Source organism: Schistocerca gregaria, chromosome 6 (assembly GCF_023897955.1).
Source record: "Schistocerca gregaria isolate iqSchGreg1 chromosome 6, iqSchGreg1.2, whole genome shotgun sequence".
Lineage (NCBI taxonomy): Eukaryota > Metazoa > Arthropoda > Insecta > Orthoptera > Acrididae > Schistocerca > Schistocerca gregaria.
Window position 1 is genome coordinate 438,845,454 of NC_064925.1, and position 18,084 is coordinate 438,863,537.

Genomic DNA, 18,084 nt, shown 5'->3' on the forward strand with positions numbered 1-18,084 from the left:
ATGTTAAGAATATTGGTCTCTAATTTTGTGGTTCCATTATTTTACCATTCTACACTTTCTTCTAGTTGCTTGTGACTTTGCACTGGGTGAGAGATTCATAATAATTGCAAGCTAAGTAAGGGGCCAGTGTCACTGAGTACTATCTGTAAACTGGGATTCTATTGGGACCTGCCAACTTACTAGTTTTCAACCCTTTCAGTTCCTAAGTAAGGGGCCAATGTCTCTGTGTACTGTCTGTAAACTGTGATCTGGACCTTTTGACTTACTTGTTTTTCACTCTTTCAATTGCTTCTCTACAGCAGGAATGCCTATTACTGTGTCCTCCACACAGGAGTCTGTACAATGGTTTAATTGACAATATGTTCATACAGTCCTGGTATGGGAATAATTTGTTTAACTTGGGATTTTAAACTTTGACTTTCCTCTTGTCTTCTATTACCATACCAAACTGGTCACTGAGTAATGAATAGAAGCCTTCAATTTGCTTAGTGATTTTACAAGGACCAGATTTTTCTCAGGTTCTCGGCAACTTCTTTCACTGAGGTATGACGATGGCAGTATGGTGTATGCTTCAGACACAGATTTCTTTACAGATGCATGCATTTTTACTAGCTTCTGCCAATCATCATTTGCAAGTTCTTTATTGAACTGTTAGTGTAACATTTTCTTCTTCTTCGACAATTTCCTACTTTTGTTGTTAATCCACAGTATTTTTTTTCTATCTTCAGTGCACTTATTTGGCACATGTTTGTCCCAGGAGGAACTTACAATCTGTTTACATTTTGTCCAAAATTTCTCCAAGTCCATAATACTGGAGTTAAATGAGGCCCGTTCATGCTAGCAACTGCTTCCCTGCTCTTTCTAGCACAAATACTCTCCTAGCCTTCATAGGTTTATTAACTTTAGTAACCACATTGCTATGATATTGTTGTGATCACAGTCCCTGCCTCTCTGCTAATACCTCCAACTAACATTGTGTGTCCTGATATCTATGCACTACTGAACATTGATTTTCTTTGAAAGATTTCTAAAACTGTCATGGCGGAATTGGGTGGCCAGTAAAAATATGTGATAATTAACTTGAGTGCACCTAGACCTGTCACAAGCATCCAGGTAACTTCACAGTCAGTTTTTGACCATGACAGAGACAATATTTTTGGCAACTACAATGAACTCCTGTGGTATCTAATCTGTCTTTTTTATATATATTCTATGCTTCACTAAATATTTCACAGCCTTCTACTTTTAGCCAGCTCTTGGTTTCAAGAATAATTTGAGCATGACAACTTTCCTAGAGGACTGTAAATTCTAGAACTTTCCTGCAAATATTTTGACAGTTTACAGTTAAAATGTTGACTGTTAAAGTGTACTTTGTAGATGGTCTAATTTTGCTCTCTGTGTATTGTCTGGTGTGCATTCATCAGAGGACCTAAAACTACCATCTCGGCTAGGAATCCTCTATGTGCAGCCCACAAACATTCTGCTACTTGAGTAGCTGCTTCCTTTGTGTAGTACACCCATGATCTATCAAGGGAAGTCCTGCTATTTTCCACCATATACTGTTGGTCCAGAAATCTGCAGATGAAACCATCACAGGGTCAAGGGAGGCGTTGGTTGAGGCCCTCCGTCTGGTACCAAACCAAAGGACCCTGATCAGTTCTGGCTATGTTGCTTCAGACTGTGAGCTCTACTTGTATCCTGTGTTTGGAACCAGCAGCCTTCATCACTTAATCCATCTGCCTATACGAACTGAGGATGGCCTCAGAACCCAAGTAACAGATATGATTTCTGCTGACGTGAGCCAAAACTTGCAGATTGCACCCTGCACTCTCATTAGCTGCAGGTAAGGCCTCCTCCACATCTTGGATAAGGCCCCCAACAGACATACTGAGTGCACATGGGATTTCTTTCTGGTCCTGGGCATTATTTCCCAAAGGCACTCCATAAATGCGCCTAACGTTGTGGTTCCTGATGACTAACAAACCCGTCACCTGGTGTGCCTTCATGGATCTTGCTGGAGGAGTGACCTCTTGTCATCACAGGGTGAATGGGTGAGGCCACAGCCAGGCTCCACATTGTCTTCCCTCCTCAGTCAACACGATGTGTTACCACCCACCACTCACCCTGTGATGACGGCGACTCCATGTGTTGGGTACACTGCAATATGCCTCAAAAGAAGAGCATGTGGGCAAAAGAAGCAGCACTTGAAGTATCCCATGCACTGCACCACAGTGAGCCTTGAGCAGCCGCTGGTGAAGTATCAGTGCAGTAGCGAGTCGCATATTTAGCTTTCATATTTGTTTTGTAGTTTGACTCAATTTCTTTCCGAGTGTTTATGCGCTTGCATATTTAATTTCATAAAATCCTTGCGTATTCTCATATTTGAGAAGAGTAATATTGCTTATTGATAGCTGTAGAGTATAAATTCGTGGAGTCGCTAGTCAGTTGTTTGTTTTGGACAGCCAGTGTGCTTTTGACACAGCACCTTGAGCAGCCACTGGTGAAGTATCAGTGCAGTAGCGAGTCGCATATTTAGCTTTCATGTTTGTTTTGTAGTTTGATTCTTAATTTCTTTCCGAGCGTTTGTGCACTTGCACATGTAATTACATAAAATCCTTGCATGTTCTTGTATTTGGGAGGAGTAATATTCCAGGAGACGAGGTACTAGCAGAAGTAAAGCTGTGAGGACGGGGCGTGAGTCGTGCTTGGGTAGCTCAGTCGGTAGAGCACTTGCCCGTGAAAGGCAAAGGTCCCGAGTTCGAGTGTTGATCCGGCACACAGTTTTAATCTGCCAGGAAGTTTCAGGAGTAATATTGCTTATTGATAGCTGTGGAGTATAAATTCGTGGAGTCGTTAGTCAGTTGTTTGTTTTGGACAACCAGTGCGCTTTTGACACAGCTCAGTGAGCCCTGAGCAGCCGCTGGTGAAGTATCAGTGCAGCAGCAGTGCAGTAGCAAGTCACATATTTAGCTTTCATATTTGTTTTGTAGTTTGATTCTTAATTTCTTTCTGAGTGTTTGTGCACTTGCATATTTAATTACATAAAATCCTTGCGTATTCTCACATTTGAGAGTAGAAATATTGCTTATTGATAGCTATAGGGTATAAATTCACCGAGTCGTTAGATATTAGCAGTGGGATGGATAGGGTGTGTGCATGCTGTGTGTGGGTGCAGGAGGAACTGGTAGCGTGAACATGCTGTTGGCCACAGTCGCCTGCCTTCAGGCTACTGCCTCGAGGTACAGCAACGGCAGAGGGTATGGCGCGTTGCTTGAGACACCCCAGGTGCCGCTTGCTGCATCTGCTGACTCAGCCACCAAGACACCTTCTAGTGTACCCAGCGCGTTGGGGCCACCCTCACCTCAAGATGAGTGGCAGACTACAACGCGTTCGCGTCGCTCGAGGCGGAGGGCCAATGTGGAGGCTGGCCGGCTGGCCTCGTCCGTTCATCCTGTCAGTGGGCAGGTGGCCACTCCTTCAGCAGGGCCTGAGCAGGCACATGGGGGCCAAGGCTTGTTGGTTATTGGGGGAGCTCCAACGTTAGGCGGGTGATGGAGCCCCTTAGGGAAATAGTGTACAGGGCTGGAAAGAATTCCAACGTGCACTCGGTTTGTCTTCTGGGGGGCCTCATCCAATATGTGGAGGCGGCCTTGCCTGCGGCATTTGAGCGTATGGGGTGCAGTCGTCTGCAAATAGTTGCTCACGTCGGCACCAATGATGCCTGTCGCTTGGGTTCTGAGATCCTCAGTTTGTACAGGTGGCTGGTGGATTTGGTGAAGACTGCTGGCCTCGCACGCGGGGTGCAAGCAGAGCTCTCTATTTACAGCATTGTTCCCAGAGTGGATCGGGGTCCTTTGGTTTGGAGCTGAGTGAAGGGTCTCAACCAGAGGCTTCGTCAACTCTGTGACGGTCTTGACTGCAGATTTTTAGACTCGCGCTATTGGGTGGGGAATTGTAGGACGCCCCTAGATAGTTCAGGGGTGCACTACACAAAGGAAGCAGCTACTCGGGTAGCAGAGTACTTGTGGCATGCACATGGGGATTTTTTAGGCTAGGCGGTACTGCGAGGTGTCCTGATGAACACTCACCAGTCAATGTGCAGGCAGGGAAATCAGGATGCACTCAGTGTAAAGACACTTCAGCCATCAAGATATTAGTAGTAAATTTTCAAAGTGTTTGGAATGAAGTTCCTGAATTTACTGCCCTCCAGGAAGAGTGTGGCACGCAAATTATTCTCGGGACTGAGACCTGGCTGAACCCTGAGATAGGAAGTTCTGAAATATTTAGTGAGGGTTGGAACGTGTATCGGAAAGAAAGTTTAGACACCGTAGGAGGTGGTGTCTTCATTGCAGTTGACAAAAATGTTGTGTCTACTGAGGTTGAAGTAGAGTGTGATTGTGAAGTTATCTGGACACGTTTAATAGGGCTAGGGGAAATAAAGTTAATTGTTGGGTGTTATTACTGGCCACCAGGTTCCACCGTGACAGTTCTAGAATCATTCATAGGGAGTCTACACTCTGTATCGCAGAAGTACCCGGATCATGCTATATTAGTCGGAGGTGACTTCAACCTACCTAGTATAGACTGGGATGTCTATAGATTCATTACAGGTGGTACAGACAAGCTGTCGTGCGAATTACTTTTGAACATGTTATCCTAAAACTGTCTTGAGCAGCTAAATCGACAGCCAATGCGTAATGGAAATATTTTAGATCTGGTAGCCATGAACAGACCAGACCTCATCCACGGTGTCAGTGTTGAGACAGGGATTAGTGATCATGATGTTGTCATTATGATTATGGTTACAAAAGTTAAAAAGGTGGTCAAGAAGGCTAGGAGAGTTTTCTTACTAGAAAGAGCAGATAAGCAGTTGTTAGCATCCCACTTAGTAAATGAATCGTCTTCTTTTACTTCCGGCACGATGGACTTGGAAGAATTATGGGCAAATTTTAAACACATTGTAAATCACGCATTGGTCAAGTATGTGCCTGAAATGTGGGTTATGGACAGAAAAGACCCACCGTGGTTTAACAGTGCAATTCCGATAATGCTCAGGAAGCAAAGGCAGTTGCACTCGCGTTACAAGAAAGATCAGGAGAATGAGGACAGGCAAAAGTTAGTAGAGATTCATGCTGCTGTAAAAAGAGCGACATGCGAAGCATTCAACCACTACCACCGTCGTACCTTAGCAAAAGATCTTGCTGAAAACCCAAGGAAATTCTGGTCTTACGTAAAATCGGTAAGCGAGTCAAAGGCTTCCATCCAGTCACTCACTGATCAGTCTGGCCTGGCAATGGAAGACAGCAAAACGAAAGCTGAAATTTTAAATTTAGCATTTGAGAAATCTTTCATGCAGGAGAATCGTACAAACATACTGCTATTTGAGTCTCGTACAGATTCCCGTATTGAAGACATAGTGATAGACATCCCTGGGGTCATGAAGCAGCTGAATGGGTTGAAAATAAATAAATCACCAGGTCCTGGTGGGATTCCAACTCAGTTTTACTGCATTGGCTCCTTATTTAGCTTGCATTTATCGCGAATCTCTTGCCCAACGTAAAGGCCCGAGCATCTGGAAAAAAGCGCAGGTGACGCCTGTATATAAGAAGGGTAGAAGGACGGATCCTCAAAATTACATACCAATATCTACATCTACATCTACATCCGTACTCCGCAAGCCACCTGACGGTGTGTGGCGGAGGGTACCCTGAGTACCTCTATCGGTTCTCCCTTCTATTCCAGTCTCGTATTGTACATGGAAAGAAGGATTGTCGGTATGCCTCTGTGTGGGCTCTAATCTCTCTGATTTTATCCTCATGGTCTCTTCGCGAGATATACGTAGGAGGGAGCAATATACTGCTTGACTCTTCGGTGAAGGTATGTTCTCGAAACTTTAACATAAGCCCGTACCGAGCTACTGAGCGTCTCTCCTGCAGAGTCTTCCACTGGAGTTTATCTATCATCTCCGTAACGCTTTCGCAATTACTAAATGATCCTGTAACGAAGCGCGCTGCTCTCCGTTGGATCTTCTCTATCTCTTCTATCAACCCTACCTGGTGCGGATCCCACACTGCTGAGCAGTATTCAAGCATTGGGCGAACAAGCGTACTGTAACCTACTTCCTTTGTTGTCGGATTGCATTTCCTTAGGATTCTTCCAATGAATCTCAGTCTGGCATCTGCTTTACCGACGATCAACTTTATATGATCATTCCATTTTAAATCACTCCTAATGCGTACTCCCAGATAATTTATGGAATTAACTGCTTCCAGTTGCTGACCTGCTATTTTGTAGCTAAATGATAACTGACCTATCTTTCTATAAATTCGCATCACATTACACTTCGCTACATTGAGATTCAATTGCCATTCCGTGCACCATGCGTCAATTCGCTGCAGATCCTCCTGCATTTCAGTACAATTTTCCATTGTTGCAACCTCTCGATACACCACAGCATCATCTGCAAAAAGCCTCAGTGAACTTCCGATGTCATCCACCAGGTCATTTATGTATATTGTGAATAGCAACGGTCCTATGACACTCCCCTGCGGCACACCTGAAATCACTCTTACTTTGGAAGACTTCTCTCCATTGAGAATGACGTGCTGCGTTCTGTTATCTAGGAACTCCTCAATCCAATCACACAATTGATCTGATAGTCCGTATGCTCTTACTTTGTTCATTAAACGACTGTGGGGAACTGTGTCAAACGCCTTGCGGAAGTCAAGAAACACGGCATCTACCTGTGAACCCGTGTCTAAGGCCCTCTGAGTCTCGTGGACGAATAGCGCGAGCTGGGTTTCACACGATCGTCTTTTTCGAAACCCATGCTGATTCCTACAGAGTAGATTTCTAGTCTCCAGAAAAGACATTATACTCGAACATAATACGTGTTCCAAAATTCTACAACTGATCGACGTTAGAGATATAGGTCTATAGTTCTGCACATCTGTTCGACGTCCTTTCTTGAGAACGGGGATGACCTGTGCCCTTTTCCAATCCTTTGGAACGCTTCGCTCTTCTAGAGACCTACGGTACACCGCTGCAAGAAGGGGGGCAAGTTCCTTCGCGTACTCTGTGTAAAATCGAACTGGTATCCCATCAGGACCAGCGGCCTTTCCTCTTTTGAGCGATTTTAATTGTTTCTCTATCCCTCTGTCGTCTACTTCGATATCTACCATTTTGTCAACTGTGCGACAATCTAGAGAAGGAAGCACAGTGCAGTCTTCCTCTGTGAAACAGCTTTGGAAGAAGACATTTAGTAATTCGGCCTTTAGTCTGTCATCCTCTGTTTCAGTACCATTTTGGTCACAGAGTGTCTGGACATTTTGTTTTGATCCACCTACCGCTTTGACATAGGACCAAAATTTCTTAGGATTTTCTGCCAAGTCAGTACATAGAACTTTACTTTCGAATTCATTGAAAGCCTCTCGCATAGCCCTCCTCACACTACATTTCGCTTCGCGTAATTTTTGTTTGTCTGCAAGGCTTTGGCTATGTTTATGTTTGCTGTGAAGTTCCCTTTGCTTCCGCAGCAGTTTTCTAACTCGGTTGTTGTACCATGGTGGCTCTTTTCCATCTCTTACGATCTTGCTTGGCACATACTCATCTAACGCATATTGTACCATGGTTTTGAACTTTGTCCACTGATCCTCAACACTATCTGCACTTGAGACAAAACTTTTGTGTTGAGCCGTCAGGTACTCTGTAATCTGCTTTTTGTCACTTTTGCTAAACAGAAAAATCTTCCTACCTTTTTTAATATTTCTATTTACGGCTGAAATCATCGACGTAGTAACCGCTTTATGATCGCTGATTCCCTGTTCTGCATTAACTGATTCAAATAGTTCGGGTCTGTTTGTCACCAGAAGGTCTAATATATTATCGCCACGAGTCGGTTTTCTGTTTAACTGCTCAAGGTAGTTTTCAGATAAAGCACTTAAAAATATTTCACTGGATTCTTTGTCCCTGCCACCCATTATGAACGTTTGAGTCTCCCAGTCTATATCCGGCAAATTAAAATCTCCACCCAGAACTATAACATGGTGCGGAAATCTACTCGAAATATTTTCCAAATTATTCTTCAGGTGCTGAGCCACAACAGCTGCTGAGCCCGGGGGCCTATAGAGACATCAAATTACCATGTCTGAGCCTGCTTTAACCGTGACCTTCACCCAAATCATTTCACAATTCGAATCTCCGTCAATTTCCTTCGATACTATTGCACTTCTTATCGCTATAAACACGCCTCCCCCTTCACTGTCCAGCCTATCTCTGCGGTATACATTCCAATCAGAGTTTAGGATTTCATTACTGTTTACGTCTGGTTTCATCCAACTTTCTGTTCCTAGTACTATATGGGCGTTGTGACCGTTTATTAATGAGAGCAGTTCTGGGACCTTTCTATAGACGCTCCTGCAGTTTACTATTAGCACATTAATATTGTTATTCCTTGTTGCATTTTGCCTACTCCTGCCTTGCCGCGTCTCAGGAGGTGTCTTGTCGGGCCTAGGGAGGGAATTCTCTAACCTAAAAAAACCCCATGTGCACTCCACACGTACTCCGCTACCCTTGTAGCCGCTTCCGGCGTGTAGTGCACGCCTGACCTATTCAGGGGGACCCTACATTTCTCCACCCGATAGCGGAGGTCGAGAAATTTGCACCCCAGCTCTCCGCAGAATCGTCTGAGCCTCTGGTTTAAGCCTTCCACTCGGCTCCAAACCAGAGGACCACGATCGGTTCTCGGAACGATACTACAAATAGTTAGCTCTGATTCCACCCCGCGAGCGAGGCTTTCGACCTTCACCAACTCCGCCAACCGCCTGTACGAACTGAGGATGACCTCTGAACCCAGACGGCAAGAGTCATTGGTGCCGACATGAGCAACAATTTGCAGTCGGGTGCACCCAGTGCTCTCTATCGCCGCCGGTAGGGCCTCCTCCACATCTCGGATGAGACCCCCCGGCAAGCAGACCGAGTGAACACTGGCCTTCTTCCCCGACCTTTCCGCTATTTCCCTAAGGGGCTCCATCACCCGCCTAACGTTGGAGCTCCCAATAACTAATAAACCCCTCTCCCTGTGTGCCTGCTCGGACCTTGCTGAAGGAGCAGCCACATGTCCACTCACAGGCAGAGCGGGCGATGCCACACAGCCAGCCTCCACATTGACCCTCCGCCTCGTGCGCCGCGAACGCCGCTGAACCCGCCACTCCCCTTGGGGAGAGGGTGGCCCAACCACGCCCGGTACCCGCGAAGATGTCTCAACAGCAGGGACAGTGGGTGAAGCATCTAACACCTGGGGTGCACCATGCGACGCACCAGACTCCCCACTGCCGCTACACTCCGAGGCAGCAGCCTGAAGACGGCTGACTGCGGCCATCAACACGCTCAGCTGTTCGCGAAGAGTGGCCAGCTCCTCCTGCGTCCGTACACAGCAGCCACACATCCTAGCCATCCTAAGAAATCAATTTACTATAGAGTGTTAATCAGCTTTTAACTAGACTGCTAATTCACTAAAGGCGGTTGATTATTGACTAAACTGTGATTGCTAACCACTTCTTGTAGAAACAAGGAAAATAGCACTACCTGTCTCTGGACGGTATTGAAAACAAACACTAGCACTACTAGCACTATGGCTGACTAAAGGGACTCTCTGACTGTATTCAAAACAAACACGAGATCTATGGAACACTTAATAGCACTCTACTATTAAAGCTTCCTAAAAGCAAAAACACGCAGAAGAAGAAGTGACAAGTAAGAAAAATACAGATAATACTTAAATTAAGGTAGCTCGCTGCACAGAAGACATGAAGCAGACGGCGGTTAGGGCGACACTGACACTACTGGCACTATCCTTAACATGGGTTTGTTGCAGGATTCTCAAACATATTCTCAGTTCGAATATAATGAATTTGCTTGAGACTGAGAAGTTGCTGTCCATGCGTCAGCACGGCTTTAGAAAACATCGCACCTGCGAAACACAACTCGCCCTTTTTTACATGATATCTTGTGAACCATGGATGAAGACTATCAGACGGATGCCATATTCCTTGACTTCTGGAAAGCGTTTGACTCGGTGCCCCACTGCAGACTCCTAACTAAGGTACGAGCATATGGGATTGGTTCCCAAGTATGTGAGTGGCTCGAAGACTTCTTAAGTAATAGAACCCAGTAGGTTGTCCTCGATGGTGAGTGTTCATCGGAGGTGAGGGTATCATCTAGAGTGCCCCAGGGAAGTGTGGTAGTTCCTCTGTTGTTTTCTATCTACATAAATGATCTTTTGGATAGGGTGGATAGCAGTGTGCAGCTGTTTGCTGATAAAGAATGGCAGCTAACTCTAAATTTAGATAAATGTAAATTAATGCAGATGAATAGGAAAAAGAATCCCGTAATGTTTGAATACACCATTAGTAGAGTAGCGCTTGACACAGTTACATAGATTATATATTTGGGCGTAACATTGCAGAGCGATATGAAGTGGGACAAGCATGAAATGGCAGTTGTGGGGAAGGCGGATAGTTGTCTTTGGTTCATTGGTAGAATTTTGGGAAGATGTGATTCATCTGTAAAGGAGACCGCTTATAAAACACTAATACGACCTATTCTTGAGTACTACTTGAGCGTTTGGGATTGTATCAGGTCGGATTGAGGGAGGACATAGAAGCAATTCAGAGGCAGGCTGCTAGATTTGTTACTGGTAGGTTTGATCGTCACACGAGTGTTACGGAAATGCTTCAGGAACTCGGGTGGGAGTCTTTCGTGGAAAGGAAGCTTTCTTTTTGTGAATGTCTACTGAGGAAATTTAGAGAACCAGTATTTGAGGCTGACTGCAGTACAGTTTTACTGCCGCCAACTTACATTTCACGGAAAGACCACAAAGATAAGATAAGAGAGATTAGGGCTTGTACAGAGGCATATAGGCAGTCATTTTTCCCTCGTTCTGTTTGGGAGTGGAACAGGGAGAGAAGATGCTAGTTGTGGCATGAGGTACCCTCTGCCACGCACCATATGGTGGATTGCAGAGTATGTATGTAGATGTAGATGTAGATTCTCCACAACTGCTGCTGCCCTCCTGAGGCAACAGCCTGAAGACAGCTGACCATCACCAAAAGCATTTTCAGCTGTTCACAAACTGCAGCCAGCTCCTCTTGTGCACACACAAGCATGCACATGGCCTATCCATCCTAGTACTACTAATATATGAATTAACTATAATACTGGAGTACTGCAGGAGTAAGTCTAACAATGAATAAGAAAATGAGAATATAGATAACCTACTATGAACAGCGTAGCGAACACATTATTGTAGCTGAGATAGACCTAAAATAACATCAACCATGGCAACATAATTTTATGTGCAACTGTCTCTGTTCGTGATTGAGAAATTAAAAAATGTGTGATGAGAGAAAAAATTAATCAGATAGTTAAAGGATATGAATACTTAATTGTGATGAGGAACTGGAATTCAATAGCAGCAAAAGACTAAGTAGGAGAAATAGTAGTAGAATATGGTCTGGGGGAGAAGAATGAATGGAGCTGCTCACTGGCAGATACTGCATAGTGCACAATTTAATCATCGGTATTATTTAGTTTAAGAATCATGAAAGGTTTCATACATGTACAGATCTGGAGACACGGAAGGTATCAGTTACATTACACAAAGGTAAGACAGAGATTTTAAATTACAAAATAGAGCCATGTATGGAACTGAAACATGGATGATAAATAGTTTGGACAAGAAGAGAATAGAAGCTTTCGAACTGTGGTGTTACAGAAGAATGCTGAAGATTAGATAGGTAGATCACATAACTAATGAAGAGGTATTGACTAGAATTGGGGAGAAGAGAAATTTATGGCACAACTTGACTGGAAGAAGGGGTTGGTTGGTAGGACATGTTCTGAGGCATCAAGGGATCACCAATTTAGTATTTGAGGGCAGCGTGGAGGGTAAAAATCGAAGAGGGAGATGAGGCGATGAATATACTAAGAAGATTCAGAAGAATGTAGGTTGCAGTAGGTATGTGAGATGAAGAAGCTTGTGCAGGATAGAGTAGCATGGAGAGCTGCATCAAACCAGTCTCTGGACTGAAGACCACAACAGCAACAACAACAACAGTTTTCTCTAGTGAATTCTCTTTCCGTTAGTCTTAAGAATAAAGGTGCTTGTCTGCTTATGTTTACTTGAGCCACATCTGTTCCTGTTTCTTTACAACCAACTTTGCATTCATAATGACACCTCTCTTTTCTCCCCTAGGTCATGATCTTCATGAGTTTCATCTGCATTCTGCAGGGCAAAGTGGTGAAAATCAATAAAGGCTTGTGCAACAATTTTTACTTGTTTAAATAACATTATGTTGTGAATTTATATTCCACCACTATTCACTGAAGAGACAGAAGAAGAAAAGGTTGTCCCAGAAAAACTGAATTTTGTGTGTGTGTGTGTGTGTGTGTGTGTGTGTGTGTGTGTGTGTGTGTGTGTGTGTGTATGTGTGTGTGTGCTTGTGTTTTCTGCTGCAAAAATTACTGTTCATTTTCTTCATGCAGAGCACTTTATGTGATGTTACTGGGCTATTTAGTGATTATAATGTGGAATGAACACTGCAACCAGCCGCCTATCAATCTGTATTTTATTACAGCACTAGCACAATGTCAGCTACAGTACAGGAATGATCATTTCTTTTAGTAGCTAGTCATATAGATCCAGAAATCTTGTATAAGCACACATTGTTAAAATGACCTATATTTGACTGACTGCTGTGTTCATTCCAGATTATAATCATTTCACAGTCACTCAGCACATTGATTCGTAATGGAGTCCAACCTGACGCAATTGATTGTTGTGTACTGAGCACTTCCAGACAGTAGCTTTTAAGCTGTTAATTAAAAATTTTGTCTATTTCTATAGTTGAGATTTTTGTTCATATTTTTCGTTTGATGTGGATTCAAATTAATATATCTGTGCTTTGTTTTGTTTATTTTGGGGATGGAATGGACACAGTAGCACGTTATTTTTGCAAAGACATTTGTTTGCCCTGTTCATCAAATTTCCCACTGTTACAGCAGTCAAGCACATCAGCAACAGACATTGAGTAAGTAGTTTGTTTAACTGGTAACACAACATGGGAATTGTTTTAATAGTATGTTCTCTTATAGAAACTTCAGAAATAATATTCTTTATGTATTATAGAAGCAACTGTAGGAATTTTCATACAGAATTTTGGAATGCATTGAGTTATTGTTGTAATGTTTTGTTTCTACCACTTAGACTTTAAGCTTAATAGAGTGTGAAACTTATAGCTGAGAATATTTTGTGACACTGCAATGACTGCTAGGGTCCCCCAGGACCCATAGGTCCCCAGGGCCCACAGGGAGCATCTGGTGTTCCAGGACGTAGAGGACCACGAGGAGAGCCTGGGCGAACTGGAGAGCTTGTATGTGATGCTGCTGCTAATGAACTTCAGCAATATCGACTCCACTAACAGACTGTATTTTCATTTAAATGAATGTCATGCTCATTTCTAACTGATTACACTGCTCCACTTAAAATGTTCATACACCAATCTGAAATGCTCATTCTGGGCAATTTCCTTTGGGCAATTTCCTTATGTATCAATAACCTACACAGTTGAAGAAGAATATCCCAAGAGTCTGTAGCCATCTGAAAGGGAACAAGCCATCTTAACTACAGCAAATAGCAAATGTTGGTCTTCGTCAGGCAATTTTCTTACATTTATTATTCAGGGGAACAGTGCACATGCGATCAAATAACGTGTGAGTCCCCTTCACATTAAATATTTGTATTAGAATGTAAGCACGCAACTCACCTCATTGTCTAGGTAGAGGATAGTTCTTACAATTCAGTCAGAAAGTAAATAAGGCATCTAGACTTTTTTTTGCACATAAATCATTGTAGTTGCAATGTGAGACTTTGGATAACTTTGTCATGGCAAGCTCATTGTGTCTAGGGTGAGTTATATAGTAGTGGAAACTACTAGGATGTTTTTCATATTTTTGGAAGAGTCTTCTTACAATAATTTTACTTTTTATATACACAAGCTTTTCTTAAAAAATGGATATTTCCATAAATGGAAATGTAAGTCAGTCAAGTGTTTTTTGAGCCTATGTGAGGCTAGTGATGAGCTTTCATTACATACCACATTGATAGAAATTGATCTACAATGAGACTGGAGTGCAGCCAGAAAGGATGAGGGTGACTGTGGCAACCTGTTGGTCATTTTATCTATGATATATAATTCAAATTGCAGTATTTCACTCATCCTGAAGATATATTTTGTGCATCCATAGCTGGATGTACATCAGTTTGATGACCTGGACTCTCCTTGCTTGTGCTTCTTTCTATCTTTTGGAATTCCTGTAGTCAGTTGAATACAGCTACCCATTAAATAGTGTACAAGCTGTATTTGAGATGCATTATCTAATAAATGTCCTCTACAGACAGTCCCTTGGCTCTTAAAAATAACACTACTGTGCACTTTTCTGACCAGCACACCTGCCATTCTGCAATGGCAGATATTCGCTAATCTGTTCTCCATCCAACATGTACTGCCACCTTCTAGAAACATATAGCTACAAAATTTAACACAGTATGCATTAATCTGGTATTTACTACTTATTTATTAAGTTACCATCATACAGTGATACTATGACTGAATATGGTTATTTGAAATAGAGACGTACACTATAACACAGTAGGTCTCTGTATTGAGCTTCGAGAGAAAGATAAATACTTTTAGAGAAAATATATTGTACTTTTCACCATAAATGAATTGGTAACCATTGAAAATCAAAACAATATCAAGGGTGTATGAGTTTTACCCTACACACTTGCACATCTCTGGACATGGGTTCCTGCCCTAGATTCATTACTCTGGATGCCCTGTACAGCCCCTCGTATGTCACAACATTTCTGGGATGCACTATATATAGAGGGAAACATTCCATGTGGGGAAAAATATATCTAAAAACAAAGATTCTGTAACTTACCAAACGAAAGCGTTGGTACGTTGATAGAAACAATAACAAACACAAACACACACACAAATTTCAAGCTTTTGCAATCCACGGTTGCTTCATCAGGAAAGAGGGAAGGAGAGGGAAAGACAAAAGGATGTGGGTTTTAAGGGAGAGGGTAAGGAGTCATTCCAATCCCAGGAGCGGAAAAACTTACCTTGGTGGGGAGGGGGGGGGGGGGGAGACAGGTATACACTCGCTCACACACACATATCCATCCGCACATAAGAGACACAAGCAGACGTATGTCTGCTGTTATTGTTTCTATCAGCATTCCAATGCTTTCATTTGGTAAGTTACAGAATCTTTGTTTTTAGATATATATGTAATTTGCTCACAGCTTTTTTGTGTGTGTACCCCAGTACACTTGTAATAGATATAGGTTTATAATCATCACATTAATTCATGCTGTCTCATCTCATCTTCTCATAATACTGACTTGTTCCATATCAGTATGAATATATGAAAAAATACGAAGAGGATCAATGAAACAGTACAATACAAAACATTAAACAAATAATAATGAGTATGATGTAGGCTGTGGAATTGCATTATGACTGAGAGAAATCTGTATTAGGAATTTAGAACTAATTTTTATATTGTATTATGTTCTGTAGCTGGCTTGTTACCGTCTTTTAGATCTGAGGAAGAAGTAGTCTCAAAGTACACATATGATGTCACAAGCATGGCATAACCAAGGCAGTGTCATAGTTAAGATGGAACTTCATGCATAATTCAGTTTTGGAAAAGTATAGTAGAAGACAGTATCATGTATGGCAGCTGTACACTGAAGAGCCAAATTAACCAGTACACCTGCCTAATATCGTGCACTGCTCCCAGAAGCATACAGAGGTGCCGCAACATAATTTGGCATGGACTCAACTGTCTGAAGTTGTGCTGGAGGGAACTGACACCATGAATCCTGCACGGCTGTCCATAAATCCATAAGAGTGCAATGGCGTGGAGACTCTTCTGAGCAGCACATTGCAAAGCATCCCAGATATGCTCAGAAATGTTCATGCCTGGGGAGTTTGGTGGCCAGTGGAAGTGTTCAAACTCAGAAGAGTGTTCCTGGAGCCACTCTGTAGCAATTCTGGAAATATGGGGTGTCACATTGTCCTGCTAGAATTGCCCAAGTCCTTTTGTATGCACAATGGATATGAATGGATGTAGGTGATCAGACAAGATGCTTATGTACGTGTCACCTGTCAAAGTCATATCTAGATTCTTGAAATGGTCGTATGGGATGACCCCCACTTCATCGCTACCTCGGAAATGCTGTGCGTTGGCTGTAACACCATATTCAAACTCACTTAAATTTGATAACCTGCCATTGTAGCAGCAGCAATCAATCTAACAACTGTGCCAACACTTGTCACCTTATATAGTCACTACTGACTGCAGCACCATATTCTGCCTGTTTACGTATCTCTGTATTTGAATATGCAATGACTATACCAGTTTCTTTGACACTTCAATGTATTTCAGAATAAGACACAAAAAGTCTCACTTTTTATGAACGACATCATTGGTATATCTTTAGGAAAGAATGATATTTCCAGTTAGTTTTGATAGAAGGGGATAATAAACAATATTGAAAAGCCATTGTTGGTGGACTGTATGATTCATGAAGACAGGGAGCCCACCAATAGTCCTCAGAATGCAGTATGTTTACAGTCTGGTGCGTAGAAACTATTTTGTATGTGTCAATAAAATTCTTCTGGGTTAGAGACCGCGTTGTCATTTATAAAATTCCAACGTTTCGGCGTCTTGCAACAGACGCCGAAACGTTGGAATTTTATAAATGACAATGCGGTCTCTAACCCAGAAGAATTTTATTGACATTGACAACGGCCGCGGAAGCCTACAGTTATATTTTGTATGTGTTAGTTATGAAAATATTATAGCCCCAAGTGTACAATCATTAGAAATGAGCAGGACATATTAACAGATTGACATTTTCTGTTACAGAAAGGTTTAGATACTTCCTAGAAATCATCCTGTATGTAGACAGAGAATTAACAAAGTACTTTGAATTGTATCAGTAAATTAACACCTATTTAGCTTGCAGGTACTGGAGGTTGGCAGTAAACAGTAAATGTGCAACCTATTTCATAGCAGATTGAAATCCTTTACTTTGTAGAATTTCAGTGCATGGTACTTTTTAACTTACATGTACATCATAGCAAACCATTTTAACTTACAATATTAAGCTGGTAATTGTAATATTTAGTCTAGTGGCAGCTCATTCACAACATACTTATTTTCAGGTGAATTTATTACAAAAATATTATATGAAATAGGACCAAAAAAAGTAATTATTTTGCTTTTAGCAGTGTGTTTGAAAGAGATATAATAACGTAGAGACTTCAGTGCAGGAAATATCAACAGATGACAAGTAAATGAATTAGGCACTTTGTAGCAAGCTATCAGACCTGTTTCAAGCAGAATATTATGTCCGTACACAAATAATACTTGTATTTAAGGAACTATTATCATGGCAACTACAACTGGAGCAGTTGCTACTTTGGATCAAGGTAGATGTAGGGTTAATATCTTGTCAGCAACAGGAAGGAAATTGGTCATGTTCTTCTCAAAGAAATAATACTAACATTTGCCTCAGCAATTTAAGAAAATCATAGAAAATCTGGATCAAGGTAGATGTAGGGTTAATATCTCGTCAGCAACAGGAAGGAAATTGGTCATGTTCTTCTCAAAGAAATAATACTAACATTTGCCTCAGAAATTTAAGAAAATCATAGAAAATCTAAATTTGGTGTGCCAGGCAGGAATTGTAACCATTGTCCTCCCAGATATGAGGCAACCATCTTACCCACTGCTGTTATTTTGGCCACCAAATAACAAAATATGGGTGATGATTATTTCACAAAAAATATTGAAATAGCACAGAAGATTTACCTAGAGACCAGCCTCTTATTTCCCACTGGGTTGAAGACACATTTTTCCTTATTTCAAGTGTTACACAAGCGTCATTCTATGTTGATGTGGTAGTAGTTTTCAACAGTTGAGTTAGAAGCAATCCATGAAAGTGTG

General features: G+C 42.1%; 1 protein-coding gene across 5 annotated transcripts in view; it reads left to right on the forward strand.

The window, feature by feature from the left end:
• Positions 1-18,084, forward strand: part of LOC126278179 (collagen alpha-1(IX) chain-like) — a 1,015,797-nt gene that overhangs the window by 878,426 nt on the left and 119,287 nt on the right. Inside the window, exon 9 of one of the 5 annotated variants that reach the window (XM_049978082.1) lies at positions 13,332-13,430. The exons of the other annotated variants lie outside the window; for them this stretch is intronic. Within the exon in view, the coding sequence (XP_049834039.1) occupies positions 13,332-13,430 (99 nt within the window). The remainder of the gene's footprint in view (positions 1-13,331; positions 13,431-18,084) is intronic. 5 annotated transcript variants of the gene reach the window in all.